The sequence below is a fragment of the Perna viridis genome, chromosome 2 (assembly GCF_037379345.1).
Source record: "Perna viridis isolate PV_CMFRI_1.1 ecotype Kerala chromosome 2, ASM3737934v1, whole genome shotgun sequence".
NCBI classification, from domain to species: domain Eukaryota; kingdom Metazoa; phylum Mollusca; class Bivalvia; order Mytilida; family Mytilidae; genus Perna; species Perna viridis.
The window spans coordinates 9016321-9030255 of record NC_142446.1 but is presented as its reverse complement, the minus strand read 5'-3'; the positions used below and the strand labels follow the sequence as shown (position 1 = coordinate 9030255).

The 13935-nt window shown below is 36.0% G+C and overlaps 1 protein-coding gene across 1 annotated transcript; it reads right to left on the bottom strand.

Moving 5' to 3' along the window:
• Window positions 1–3737: 3737 nt before the first annotated feature.
• On the bottom strand, window positions 3738–9565 carry LOC148623549 (uncharacterized). Its single transcript, XM_088571142.1, has 5 exons — window positions 9476–9565; window positions 7543–7789; window positions 6529–6824; window positions 5144–5572; window positions 3738–3813 (listed from the first exon to the last, which is right to left on the bottom strand). The coding sequence occupies exons 1-4, from the start codon at window positions 9534–9536 to the stop codon at window positions 5145–5147; spliced, it is 1032 nt and encodes a 343-aa protein (XP_088427268.1). The 5' UTR covers window positions 9537–9565; the 3' UTR covers window positions 3738–3813; window position 5144.
• Window positions 9566–13935: the final 4370 nt, after the last annotated feature.

Below are 13935 nucleotides of genomic sequence, written 5' to 3'. Positions count from 1 at the left end.
TCCTCCGCGGGACTCGAACTCGTACCGCTGACATCTATAGCAACACCGCCTGCACAAAAGTCAAGCGCCCTAGACCACTCGGCCAGATAAAATATAGCTTTCGCTGGCCGGGTCATTCCTCCTCCTAGGATTAATCTAGGGTTGTAACTTGGTACACAATGTATGCTAGTACGGGACAGCTCATCTAGGTGTTGTTATGTAGGATAGACGATCAAATTAACGGAGCCTTTTACTGAATCGTTTAATGGGATGCAAATACAAAATACAGCTACTCACAAGCATCTCGGAGTAACATCCTCTGATCATGGTAAATGGAATATCCTCATTGATAACCTTATTCTAAGTGTATCCAAACACTTGTTTGTACTTCGAAATTTAAAATTTAGGTGAAATAGGAAAAAAATCTCAATAAGTTATGTCCTGTCTTTATATACCCGATTTTAAAATATGACAGTGAGGTCTGGGATAACTGCGATATCACTCACTCTAACAAATTAGAAAAAAAAACTGCAATTAGAAGCCGCGAGGATAGTAACAGGTCTTCCAAATATGTAGTTCTCGGTAGAGATTCCTCATACTTAGTAAAAATATTTCCAAATCATTGTCCAAATATACCGAAGATGTTTTCAAAATGCTCGAATTTTTTATTGATAACATATTTGTCCAGTTTAGTGTCTTTGTCCCAAGATTACATTCTTTTGATTTCCGCTAGAATATTGGCTCTTATATTACTCTTCCAATATTTATGAAATGTAACTATAAATACGACGAAACAGGTTGGAAAAAATTGTCTGACCGGCAAAATAAGAGTAAATTACAAATGTTTTACAAAATACAAATAAGCCATCTCCATGAACTTATTCCAGTCTTGTTCAGACTAATGAATCGATCATTTATACCGTCTTCTATAAAACAATGGAACAACTTAAATGAAGACGTGCGAAATGTAAATTCAATATCAAGTTTTAAACGTGCAAAGCGAAGACAGACATTTTCGATATTTCAATTACGATCCTCGTAAAATAAACGTTTGTTTCGCCTAGCTGCGAAGTTCGGTGTCTTTCTTTAACTACGATCTACATAGAGCTCATATTGTTACTGATCCTTCGTGTGTTTGCGGTGATGTCTACCATTATTTTCTCGAATGCAAAACTTATACAGAAAACCGTACTATACTATTTGAGAGTTTGTTCTTAACTCGTTTAAGAATGTATGTTTCACTGCTTACCAGAAGTAGTACTGGTCTAATGTACGAAGAAAATATTCCTATTTTTGATGTCTTCATATTCAATAAAAGATCAAAAAAGATTTCTGATCTAATATTATGGATGTAAAATCGGTGTCGTGCAAGAAAGAAAACAGCTCATCTATTCGTCCCCTTTATGTTCCTCTTCAGTTTTGTACATATATTTCTCAAACTTTTTAATGGTTTTCAAGTCGCTAATAAATTCTTGCACTCGTAATTTCAGTACTTATTATTCGCATATGGTTTCCCTTAATATATATATTTAACGCCACGTAATGCTGCAGATCCTCCCCGTATTTATCGCCATAGCGACACAGTTCTAGCTTCATTCGAGATAAAAAAAAAAATATACCTTTTAAGTATCATAAACATGTGTTTTACGTGTGTTTCTTGCTTGTACGAGAACGGGAAGTTTACATGAAATGGTCGGTTAGCTTTGAACATTGCCCAATTTCTGATTAATGCACTGAGGCTTTTTACAAGACTATGTAGGTCATATTTCAATTTGATGAGATTCCTGACATTTGATTGGTTTGTTGACAAAAAACGTTTTTGTGACAATAAATTATTAACTAACTTTATGTCCGCCGGGTTTATGTCAAATTCCTGCTTTAATAACTTTATCTTCAATTTTGGAAAATAACTGAACATTTCCCAGTGATGAAATGACAGCGTCTTACTGCTGATTTTAAAATGGCGACCAATTTGTTTGCTAGAATTACTACATGGCGGGAAAATTAAAGTTACTGTTTACTCAGTGTTAATAAAAGTGATGGATATGTCAATTTTTTTTTATTTTTAATTAAAATATAATGAATGTATTCAATTTCTGATTAGTTTATACGCTATAACCTAATTTGGGTCCGTTCGCGGATTATGTTTCAGCGTAAACGGACCCAAATTAGGTTATAGCGTATAAACTAATCAGAAATTGAATACATTCATTAAATATACATTAGCATGCCCGATGTTTATGAATATTCATTGCCAGCTGCTTAATCTGGTTCCTAAACTGGTTCCCTGGTCAATATCATAAGCTACCCAAAGATCACTGCAGCGTACTTTTTTTTAAACGTATCATACACGTGTCTATGCGTGTTTTTTGCTTGTATTAAAACGGAAAGTTTACATTAAAAGATTAAATAATCGTTTAGCATTCACCATTGAATTTATGTAATATTACCCAGTTTCCGATTCAAACACAGGCGTTCGTTACAATTGATTGTATAAAGGTCATATATATTTTCAGGACACCGATATCTATATTTATTATAGATAGCAGTGTTTTATCGAATGTTCCCAGTGTAATAAATTTCTATAATTCACATTGTGAAATAAATTCGGTAATTTCACTCTTGCACTTTCCCCCGCCAAAACGTCACAACTTTGATATCAATCCGTCAATCACAGAATTTAAAATTCATGTTGAAAATATCGATAAATTATGAAGAAAATCTATATAATAAATAGGATAATCAATTGGTTATCGTGAATAACCAAAATCGTGCCAAGAACGCTTGAGGATGATATATATCATCACGAGTGCCGATAAACGCCTAGATTTAAAGCGCGTTCGGAACTTGTTCCGCGCACGAGTTAAATCCTCAAGCGTTCTTGGCACGATTTTGGTTATTCACGATAACCAATTGATTATCCTATTTATTATATATATATATATATATTTTGCATATTCACTCTTTCCAATTAATAGCCATTGCCAGTTGTTTAATCTTGTTCCGGATGATTGAAACCATTCGGGTCATAACGGTTACGGAAGAGTACGCAATAATATCTAGGGAACCAAGATTGTAGCGGAAGTCACCTGATATTAGCGCATATCGCATTTGTACCATTTCGGATGCTGAAGGTAAGCCATTCAGTGACAATGAATATTTCACGATTAGCGACTTTGAAGACTTCAGTCTTTGATTTTTTTTCTCATTGTCCTGTTAAATCTAATTCAAAACTGTCATTTTTAATAACGCATGCCCTGAATGTTGTAATTCATGTATTGTATATTATTGTTGTGACAAAAAATCATAAGTTGGTAAAATTTGTGTCCTGTTAACAAATAAAGTTGTAAACCAAAACTACTAAATATAGTTAAGTATTCTTACCATGTTACAGTAAAGTATTCTTACCATGTTACAGCTAAGTATTCTTACCATGTTACAGTAAAGTATTCTTACCATGTTACAGTAAAGTATTCTGACCATGTCACAGCTAAGTATTCCTACCATGTTACAGCAAAGTATTCTTACCATGTTACAGTAAAGTATTCTGACCATGATACAGCTAAGTATTCTTACCATGTTACAGTAAAGTATTCTTACCATGTTACAGTTAGGAATTTTTACCATGTATGTTACAGTTAGGTATTCTTACCATGTTACAGTTAAGTATTTTTTCAGATTCTTTATTAATCAACTTGTATTCATTCGGTCTGATTAATACCACATCATTGTTCAGGGGAAATAAAAAAGAACATTGTGTGGTATTATACTTTTAAAAACAATCTCATATTATACAGCTGTCCTTGAAACACGCACTGGAAATAATTCCTTTACCTGAAAAAAGACAACAATGATTAGAAATTGTTAATTCCAAGTGATTAGACTAAACATAAATCATGCAACCGATAAACAGCAGTCAACTTTTATACTGCATGTGCTTTTGCCGATTTCCCATTAAAAAGAGAACCTTTCATGTGGGAGTAGTTTCAGTTACTTTTATTGCTTGCGATGATCAAGTCTAAATTATACCGTGGTGAACAGAGAAATGACATAAATTAGAGGTTTTATAGTGAAAGCATTGTTTTCTCCCATGAAGTTGTAGAAAACTAAGCGAAAGAAACCTTCACGAAAATTACATTGAAATGTACAGTATTTATGCTGCGTTAACACGAGTGTTCAATACGTTTCGAAAACTATCAAAACGTATCGAAAACGCGTGTTGCGTCCACGCGTCAACGATAAACGATTCACCTTGAAACCGTTTCAGCTGAAAGACATTAGCATGAGTTTTCTAAAAACGCTTTCGAAACGTATTAAGTACTATTTTGTGTATCGGCTATGGGTGGCACGTCATAATTCTCAATTTGTTCTTTTTGCCTAAAAATATTACATCAAGAAAACAACCAAAAAGCTATTTAAATTCATCCTGAAGTGTATGTGACAAAGATATTTTTTGACTGCTTATATAGGAAAAAGGTGTGGGAAAAAATTCCCTCCATTTAACCATAGTACCCTTCAACTAAATTTGATCTATCAATATCTAAAAATGGCTAACTTTACAAACACTTTGACGGTTATTTCTGGAGGTTACTGAGGTACCAATACGGTTTTTTTTCTTTATGTACCACACCTCAAACAAAGTTTGCTTGATTTGAAGACATATAATATTCAGAGACTGGTAGAGGCAAAACACAACTAACAATGTTTTTGTATATATTTTACGCAATTATAGCCGTTTCTGTATACATGCATTCACATCTCGATTAAATGAACCAAATCAATGACGATATTTCTTCGTACACGGTCTATATAATTTGTATCTTAAAATGGACCAACGGAATGGCTAAGACTGAATGGTCTGTAACCTTTTCCGAATAAGAAACAAAGGTGAATTTGGCGAGCTTTTGACATGCACAAAAAACCAATATTGTCTGATTTTTATAGACTTTCATAGAATTAGATTGCTCTATAATAGAACGGTATTTTGTATTTTTAATCACCGCCTGACTGTAACATGCATGCATATAACACCACTTGGATAGAATGGAACAAAGTGAAAGTTCTGAATTTGCTATTTTCAAACTGCTGTTTAAGTATTTTTAATATTACAATCTTCGACTAAAAATTAAAAATTCAGTTTTTTCTAATCACGATTGGGACGAACCTTATTTTCCAAGTTGGTTTTGTGGATTGAAAAAGTTGAAAGACATAGAATTAAATTGATCAGGGTCGAAGCCAGCCCCTCCTCCGCCGCTGGTCCCTAGTTTTGATGATGAGGGGTCTAACATATTGGTCTGTAGTTGATTGACTTTGTTAGCGTCAAACTTTGGGGGTTGTCCCCCGCTATTTCCACCACTACTACCACCGCCACCGCTGGTCTGAGCCTTGGGGTTGAAAAAATTAAATTTCATTGTATTAAACTGGTCAGGATTGAACATTGAGCCACCGCCTCCACTTGTTCCAAGTTTAGAACTGGATGGGTCTAACATGTTAGACTGTACTTGATTTACTGAATTCGGATCAAACTTTGGCGGTTGACTTCCACTGTTAGATCCTCCACTGCTGGACCCACTCTGACTTGCCTGTCGTCGACCTAAAACAAGGCAATGTGGACTTTTTTCAAGGAATGACTTTAAAATCTTACTTTTTATCGAGTAATCACTCTATTTTACATAGAAGATCATGTTAAGTGTGAACATTACAGATCTCTAAACTTTATCAATGTAGGAAAACATGTATGAACTCTAAGTTGTCTTTTTCATATGCGAATTATATTTTCTCGTAAGCGAAAATCGGTTTAGCTCGTTTGAATATCATGGCAAACGCGTATTACACACCAAACCCACTAAAAAAGAAATTTAGGCAGGCGCGTAGCTGCCGTTAGGCAAAAAAGCTTTTGCCTGTACTTAATTTTGCCAATTTTTTTTTTTAGATAAAATACATCCAGAAGAGGCATAAATGATGCTCTAAAACGCTATCTCCGCGGAGCTTCGCCCCCCTGGACCCCCTGCCGTAATTTTGCCTACACTTCAATTTGGCCTCAGCTACGCGCCTGTTAGGAGTGGAAGAAGTCGCTGATTGTTACGGAAAATATCGTTTCATTTTAGTTTAGAGGAGTTCAGTAAGTCATAGTTAGATTAAAACTACCTAATTTTTCTAATGTTCAACATGAATCACAAAACTTATTTTTTATAAAAAATATTTTCACCCTAAAAACATTTGTTTGGTTTTAAAATTGAAAAATAATATTTAGACGTCTACTATACATAGCAATATCCCTTCTATTGTCAAAGGTAAATTACTAAAATACCTGGTCATTGTGTTGAAGAAAAAATCCTTTATAATCTTCTATCGGAAAACTATGGTACCGATTAAATGAAATACCGGTTTAAATGGGGGTATCCTTAGAGAAATATAAAATACTATTCTGTTCATGAAAAAAATAGATTTTATCTATTTACTTATGGACAATAAACATTAAAAATAAAGATAAAAATATCGTCAAAACTTTATATGAAGGAACAAATGTGTTAAATATTGAATACGTACGTCTGCCTGCAGTCATTGCACTGGGATTGAAGAAACTGAATGACATACTATTGAACTGATCAGGGTTAAACCCACTTCCCCCTCCTCCTCCTTGTCCAAGCTGAAGTTTAGAAGGGTCTAAGAAACTGGCTTGAATTTGATTTACTTTGTTCGGATCAAAGTTTGGCATCTGTGAACCCCCACTGCTAGATCCACCTGAACTCATGCTGCTGGTTCCTCCAGAATTACCCCCACTGCTAGATCCACTTGAACTCATGCTGCCGGTTCCTCCAGAACTCCCACCACCGCTTCCACCACTTGTTAGGAACAGAGCAAGCAAAACTTGACATGAAAACCAACCATGTTTGTCACAGGGATTGAAATAGTATTCAGATACAATTAAAAAAATATATATTTATCCCTTAGCCGTCGCTATTAGACCGATATGGAGTGTGACCCTATGTGCCAATATCTAATATAATTGGCGACCTCGGACTAAAATCAACTGTATGTTAGAGGGATGAACTTGAAGATTTGGCAATTTCAAGATAATTGGTGAACTCGCCATTGACGCCAGGACTACTGGAACATGAATATGATGCTTATAGATTAAGTAGTCCTAAGGGCGGTACGCATTTACAATTACCTGGCAGACCAATAAAAGTGTCCTATATAAATATGACCAGTGAACCCTTCACCTTTGTCGGATTTGACATTCAGCGAGCAGAAGAGCTGGTGTCCTGCAAAAAGCAGGAACTGCTCAAACTGAAGGAGCACTCGGGTTCAACCTGGGTTTTAGTGGGATACGTGCATTTCGTTTTTTAATGTGTACTCTTTTGTTCTTATGTGTTGTATGTTTTGTTCTTCGTGTGTTTCCTATGTTGTCTTGTCCCAGCATCCCCTCCCTACGCGTTTGCATATTCGATCGCGTCTTCATATTAGCTCGTTAGGATAAAAGGCAATTTGTTTAGGATGCATAACATTATTTCCAACTTAATTTTAGAAAACATGTTAATCGACCTATAGAGATTTTACCCAGACTGACTTCCTCCTCCAAGAAATTGAGATGGGTTTGTTAAAAATGACGGTGGCTGAAGATTTTGGGAAAGTGAGCCACTTGAACTTCCACTCGAACCACTACCACTCTGACTTGAACCACTGCCACTAGGGCTCATCGACCCAGAACCACTGCTACTAGGGCTCATCGATCCAGGACCACTGCCACTCTGGCTAGAACCACTCATTCCGGATGACCCACCACCGGATGTGCTGTTTGACTGCGCTGTAAAATACAATGTTATATCAACCATTTATAGTTAAAATATCACTCAACATAATCCAAAGTGATTAATATGGAGTAGGCAATGTCTAAATCAGCGAGCACCATGAGCTTTACCATACATGTACCGTCTGTGTGAGACTCGTAAAAATAATGAAGGACATTACAAAGAAGTGGGTCGACACGGAGGAAAATTTTTGCTTCTGTCTTGTTAATTAATGGGGGAGTTTTTTTCAATAAATGAATAACTTTTTTTTTCTCCAAAATTCCAATCCCTTACCCCTTTCCCCTCGCTCTCAAAATGGTCAATAACTTATAGCACTCCGCAATACTTTACATTTTTGATCCCTTAAGGGCATCTCTAGCAACATCCATTTCAGTTTTGGCCGGTCAGATCAATCTGTACAGATACCGGAAATATTACAGTTTTCCACGGATGGTGGGAATATTTTACACATATCATGTGACGTAAACATTCAGACGACAGCTGCTAATACCAAACACGAAAATGATTGCCTTTCCTATCTTAGAAAAGCTATGCTTCGATTTGGATAATACAATCGGAGTTATATTTTTTCCAAGGCGGGTGAGGTTCTTGACAACAGCAACAGTGGAACAGCAGAGATACACGTACGAACATCCACCTGTTTCCCGAAGTTTTTAAAAACACCGCATCCACATCTTTAAATAAGTAAAAAAAAATAGAAAAAGACTTGAAAACTATCAGAAAAAGATAATTTTATTTTACTGAAACGTAACCTTAACCTATATTTATTTTTTTTATTGAAGGAAATGAATTTTCTCCGTAATGACAGTCACTTTTTGTTACTTCCGGGACATGACTTTTTTTTTCGTTAGTATATTGGGGGTAATCTGGTTCACTGGTCCATATCATAAGCGACCCTAGGATCGCTAAACATACAGACTCAGGTCACGGATATGCACAATAGGGTATGTAAGTCTCGCCAATGTGACCCCGTGATTTCACAAGAATGGGTCCTAGTCTACCATTCAAATGCATGGAGATAAGTCATTTAGAGAGCGTTGAGTTCAGTGTCAAGGGCAAAATATCTTTTTACCTAAAAATATCGATAAAAATGCATTGGTATATAGCGTTTCGAGTTCCCGGAAGTAAACAATTAAATGCAGACCGGTCTTCGGTTTTCAGTACGTTCTACGTCGGAAATTCCAGTAAAGAAAAGGAAACCAGAACGAGACTTACACACCCTATATATGAATAAATTGCCGCTTATGAAATAAAGTAAAAACCTAGATGAAATTAGCCAAAATAACTTATTTATTGTGCATTTGTATCGAAAGGTAATCTAAATAATTTGAAAGAAATATTTAAACGTTGCTTTTTTTAATTTGTAAATTAGAACGAATAAAATGAATAAAATAACGTCATATCCACTCAGCCAATCGAAAGACAGAAGACGTCACTGGTGACCTGGGGTTATATTTGATAGAAACTTGTGGAACGAAAATATTACCCCTGCTGCCAGGTTATATATTGGGGAACCTTAAGGGAAATTTAGAAAGTACACGTAATAACCGTAGAGCTCACATCGCTTCGCGGTGCTCGCTATAATCTGTAACTTATATCAATGTTTTATGATTAATATGTTTATCTAACTCTGTCGAAAGTTTTTTATCGTAACATTTCTTGTCAAATACATTTAAACATACCTTTGATAACCACTCCATCAAAAGCCAACAAAAACCCGAAAATGGCCGTCTTCCAAACCATTCTCTATGTGTATGTCCGGCTATTCTGTGACCACTGGTGTTCTATATCATGTCAAAGATAACGAAGCAGGTGATTCTCGATCCCAACTGACCAATATTTATCTACAGTTCACGATTTCCGTACATAACGATGTCAATTGGCACCTGCCAAAACATCTAAATAATTGAAGATGGGGATATCAGATATGCCTGTTTCATTCGATGATTTAGTCGCCAAATATAGAGATCGCTTGGTGAACTTTAATCATAATGTTCTTTGAATGAAAATGACATTTGGCTAATTGGCTATGCAATAAAACCAAGTAAAACAGGGTGTATCGTAAGAAATAACTAGACTGTTTTTACATTTACACCAAACAGAAGAGATACAAAAGGGACAAAACCAAATCAAACGTGGCAACTATAATAGAAAACAGCAGGCCAGAATTGAAGATATGCAGAACGATGCCTATGGCATAATTACACATAGAAAACTTATACAGAAATTGATTAATCTTTATCAAAGTTGGAAAGCGTCGAAAATTTAACGTGCTCGGACTGATCAGCACTGTCGTGATGACCATGTCCTAAAAAAGGACCAACTTCTCTTTCTTCTGATTGTTGATAGATTCCCATAATCTGTTTCATCATTTCATAAGGGTTAAAGTTCACTTTGTACTTGTTCACCGCTCTAGGGTCAAATTTCATCTTTGAATTTTTGTCTTTCGTGTCGCCTTGCAATCCAAATGAATTCTTTTTCATCTGTCTCTGGTCGTTCGAAATATTGACATGCAATAATGCAATTGGATTGAACAATATTTGAGTTTTAAGGTTACCTGGGTCAATACCATCTCTACCGTCACTTCCCCCAGTGAGAAGTCCCGGAACGAATGTATGCTGTGTAGAGTTGTCACTACTTGTCTTGTTACTGTGCAGAAAAGGTGGCGTGAAAAACATATGTACTTCGTTCACTTTATTCGGGTCAAATTCGTAGCTTTCCGCGACGGTCTCATTATATCCGGGATTTTTATGAAGCATGTTAGATGGGTTGAAGTTCATTTTCTCTCTGTTGACTTTATCGGGGTTAAAGTAAGCTCTGTTAACCTCCGATGGATTAAACATTCCACCAAATGAAGACAACGCTCCAGTACCGTTACTGCTTTTGTCGAAGTTTGCTTTAGTTGGGTCAAAACTTCCTAAGAACTGCGAATTATCAAACATCCCCTTTGAAGGACTATCTCTACCGAAATTAGCATTTTTCAGTATGTAAGCAAAAGCATTTTGGTTGACTTCATTAGCGTTGTAAATCATGCTCAAATTATTTTGTGGTTGAGGAGAGCTTACAAAGGTTTCTACGCCTTGGATGTTATTGGAAGGATTAAAAGACGCGAGTTCCATGTGAAATCCATTAGACATTGGTTTTAAGCTTGTGTTTTGTTTTGATGACTTAGTGTGGTCAGTACCAATTGTTTGTTGATTGATCTTAAAAGGGTCGTACATGCCGCCGTCTATCATCATTTGGAATGTTTTACCATCACCAGTAAGTGACCCAGGCACAAATCCATGTATAGGATTAGGCTGACCAGGAACAAATACATTGTTAGACATGTTAGATGTTAAAGGTGATGGCGGTGTTGGCATGGGCGTGGAAAGTAGACTGGTGTCGTTCAATTTTTTTATAGCTGTGTTCATTGGGGTTTGGGTCAAAATGTTTTCTTTCAAGTTTCCAATAGTTTCATTTTCTAATTTCCTTGATACATCATCTGCAAAGTCTGCGAGAGATGAGAAATAAATATTCGGTTTAGATTCTCTCTGTCTAGCATTGAACATCGACACATAATCATTGTTTTTGTTACTGATACTAAATAACCCCGGAAACAACATATCAGAATCAAAAATAGTAGATGAAACATCAGCTTGTAGCGCAGATTCAGCCACTGGTGTCAGGGTTGGTGCTGTTTGTTTTGTCTTCGCATTTCTCATGAGCATTTTATTGAGAATATCTGCATTAAAGAGGAGACGTCCCGATGCAGATGGTGCTTTCAAACTAACCGTTGGGAACATTTGTCCAGGTTTAAACTTGCCCTGGTAATTATTAATTTTGTCTGCATCGTATGATACATGTCCCCGGAACTTAGATGTCTCACTTCCAACAGGCATCAACAAAGCATTTGGCGTAAAATTCACATTTGCAAAACCGATAGAATTTGGAATGAAGCTGACACTTTTTTGTTGATTCGTGGGATATAACTGCTTCTTTTGACTCTCATATGCCTGTGGAAGCAATTGATCGGGAAAAACATTCTGTTTCAAGTTATATATTCCAGTTCCTACATTGGAAGTAGTTGAGGACATCAAGCGCTGCATAAGTGTATCAGGGTTGAACAGTTTAGTACCACTACTAAATGTAAAGACTTCTGTAGGTTTCTGGATAGATGAGACATGTGACAATGATTGTCCTGATGACATCATGTACAATGGACTGATCTGTTGCTGACTGTTATATTGTTCTGTGTTGTATCGTTGATTTGTATTTATTACATGTTGATGTTGTTTGTTTACATTGCCTTGCAGATAGTTAACGTTATTACTGTGTAGATTGTTTATTGTGGTATTTTGTGTAGCAGTAGGAATGTGTAATCCGTTGGCTATAGATTTTGAACCTTCCCAATCTGAGTTCGAGGTTGTTGGTTTTAATTCATGTGCTACTTTTTGCCTTCTTGGAAAAGTTCCTTGTAATATAATAGATTGTCCTTTATAACTGTTTTGCATAGTGCCTGATAAATTTACTTTTAAAGCTTGTAAAAGTTGGAGAGCAGACATTTTTGATAAAACTCTGGCTACCGGAAGTAGATGACTAAGCAGTTGAGATCCACTGGGGGATTTCCTTGATAATTCAGGTTGTTTCGCCCCCATTCTTCCTTCGTTGTTAGGCTGTTTTCCTAATCCCGATGTGGGTTTGCCAATGGATGTGTCAGGAATTATGCCAAATGTCTGCGAAAATTCCGGATCAGTCTGTAAGCCTTGTAGACCAGGTAGCGAGATACTGGAACATCCTATGAAAGAAAAGAAAGATGTTCAGTCTCAAAATAAGATATGTTGAATTATGACATACGCCAGTCCCCTGCCTATGGAATGTAAGGTACGGAATATCTGATTTTCGGGGAGGGGGGGTTGAAATATTTAGAAATAGAAATTCTGGCTCTGATGATCTTTGTAAAAAATATATTATAATGATACTTTGACCGGCACCTGTAGTGATAACAAATATTCTTATGTATAGATTTTGGTCATGGGAAAATCAACTTTCCCAAAACATTTGCTTGTATTAATCATTCAGTAAAAAGAATTCCAGTCCTCCCCCATTCCCAGAAAATAAATGGACCGTGCCTGATACATGACTACTCTTACAATAAATAATGCGTTGTGGTTTCGGAAAAAAGGAACGAAGTGTCGAATGTGCATATACAATGTAATACTACCCAGGAATCATCTGACCATATGAAAATAGGAGACGCGGTATGATTGCCCATAAAACAGTCATCAAACAAATACCATGCAACAAACAATTAAATTTCTGCGGGTCTTCAGTGATGGGTTAAACCCATAAAGCAAGCTGTAAAAAGCCCCAAAACAAATGACGTACCACTTTTCACAAAAGACGAAAATCGACCTAATCTTTGTAGTAAAAACGTAAAACGAATAATAAAGAACAAAGAACAACGACCACAGGTTCCTGGCTTGGGACAGGCATATAAAGTATGTGGCTGGGTTAAACATGTTTGTGAGCGCTCAACCCTCCCCTAACCTGAGTCAGTGGTGGGAATATACAACAATAAAACTAGCTATAAAAATCTGTCCAGTTTGGATTTAACCCTTGAGATCAATACTGAATACAAACATCTTAACAAATAGGACAAAAGACAATTTCGAAAGAGTACTCGTTCTTCCTGTAAGCTAGTTCAAAATCCAAAAACAACTGATAAGCTCACCAATTTCATTCAAACAAAAATATCTATAGAAACACGTCCAATGGTATTTAGTGAAAATATATCTTAAAATATCTAATTAAAACAAGGTCTTCGTGCAATTCGTGGGATTCGTTAATCTTGAACTTTGTGAAAGAAATATTAAACCCTATCGGCATACTAGGAATATAGTACCTTTGTATAGAGTTAACTATATTTAATTTATTAACAAGAGAGTTGATATTAGAGTCAATAAAAACATAATTCAAACATTAAACAATGACACAGTGAAGATATAACCCTTACGGATAAGTTTATTCAAACATTTTTCCTCCAGACTACAAGGGCTCTATTTAATTTATTAAATAACCTTAAAAACTAGGATGTAATATCCCTTTTTTTTTTATTAAATTGCGACAGGAACAACCAAACTTCAGCATCAAATCTTTATAT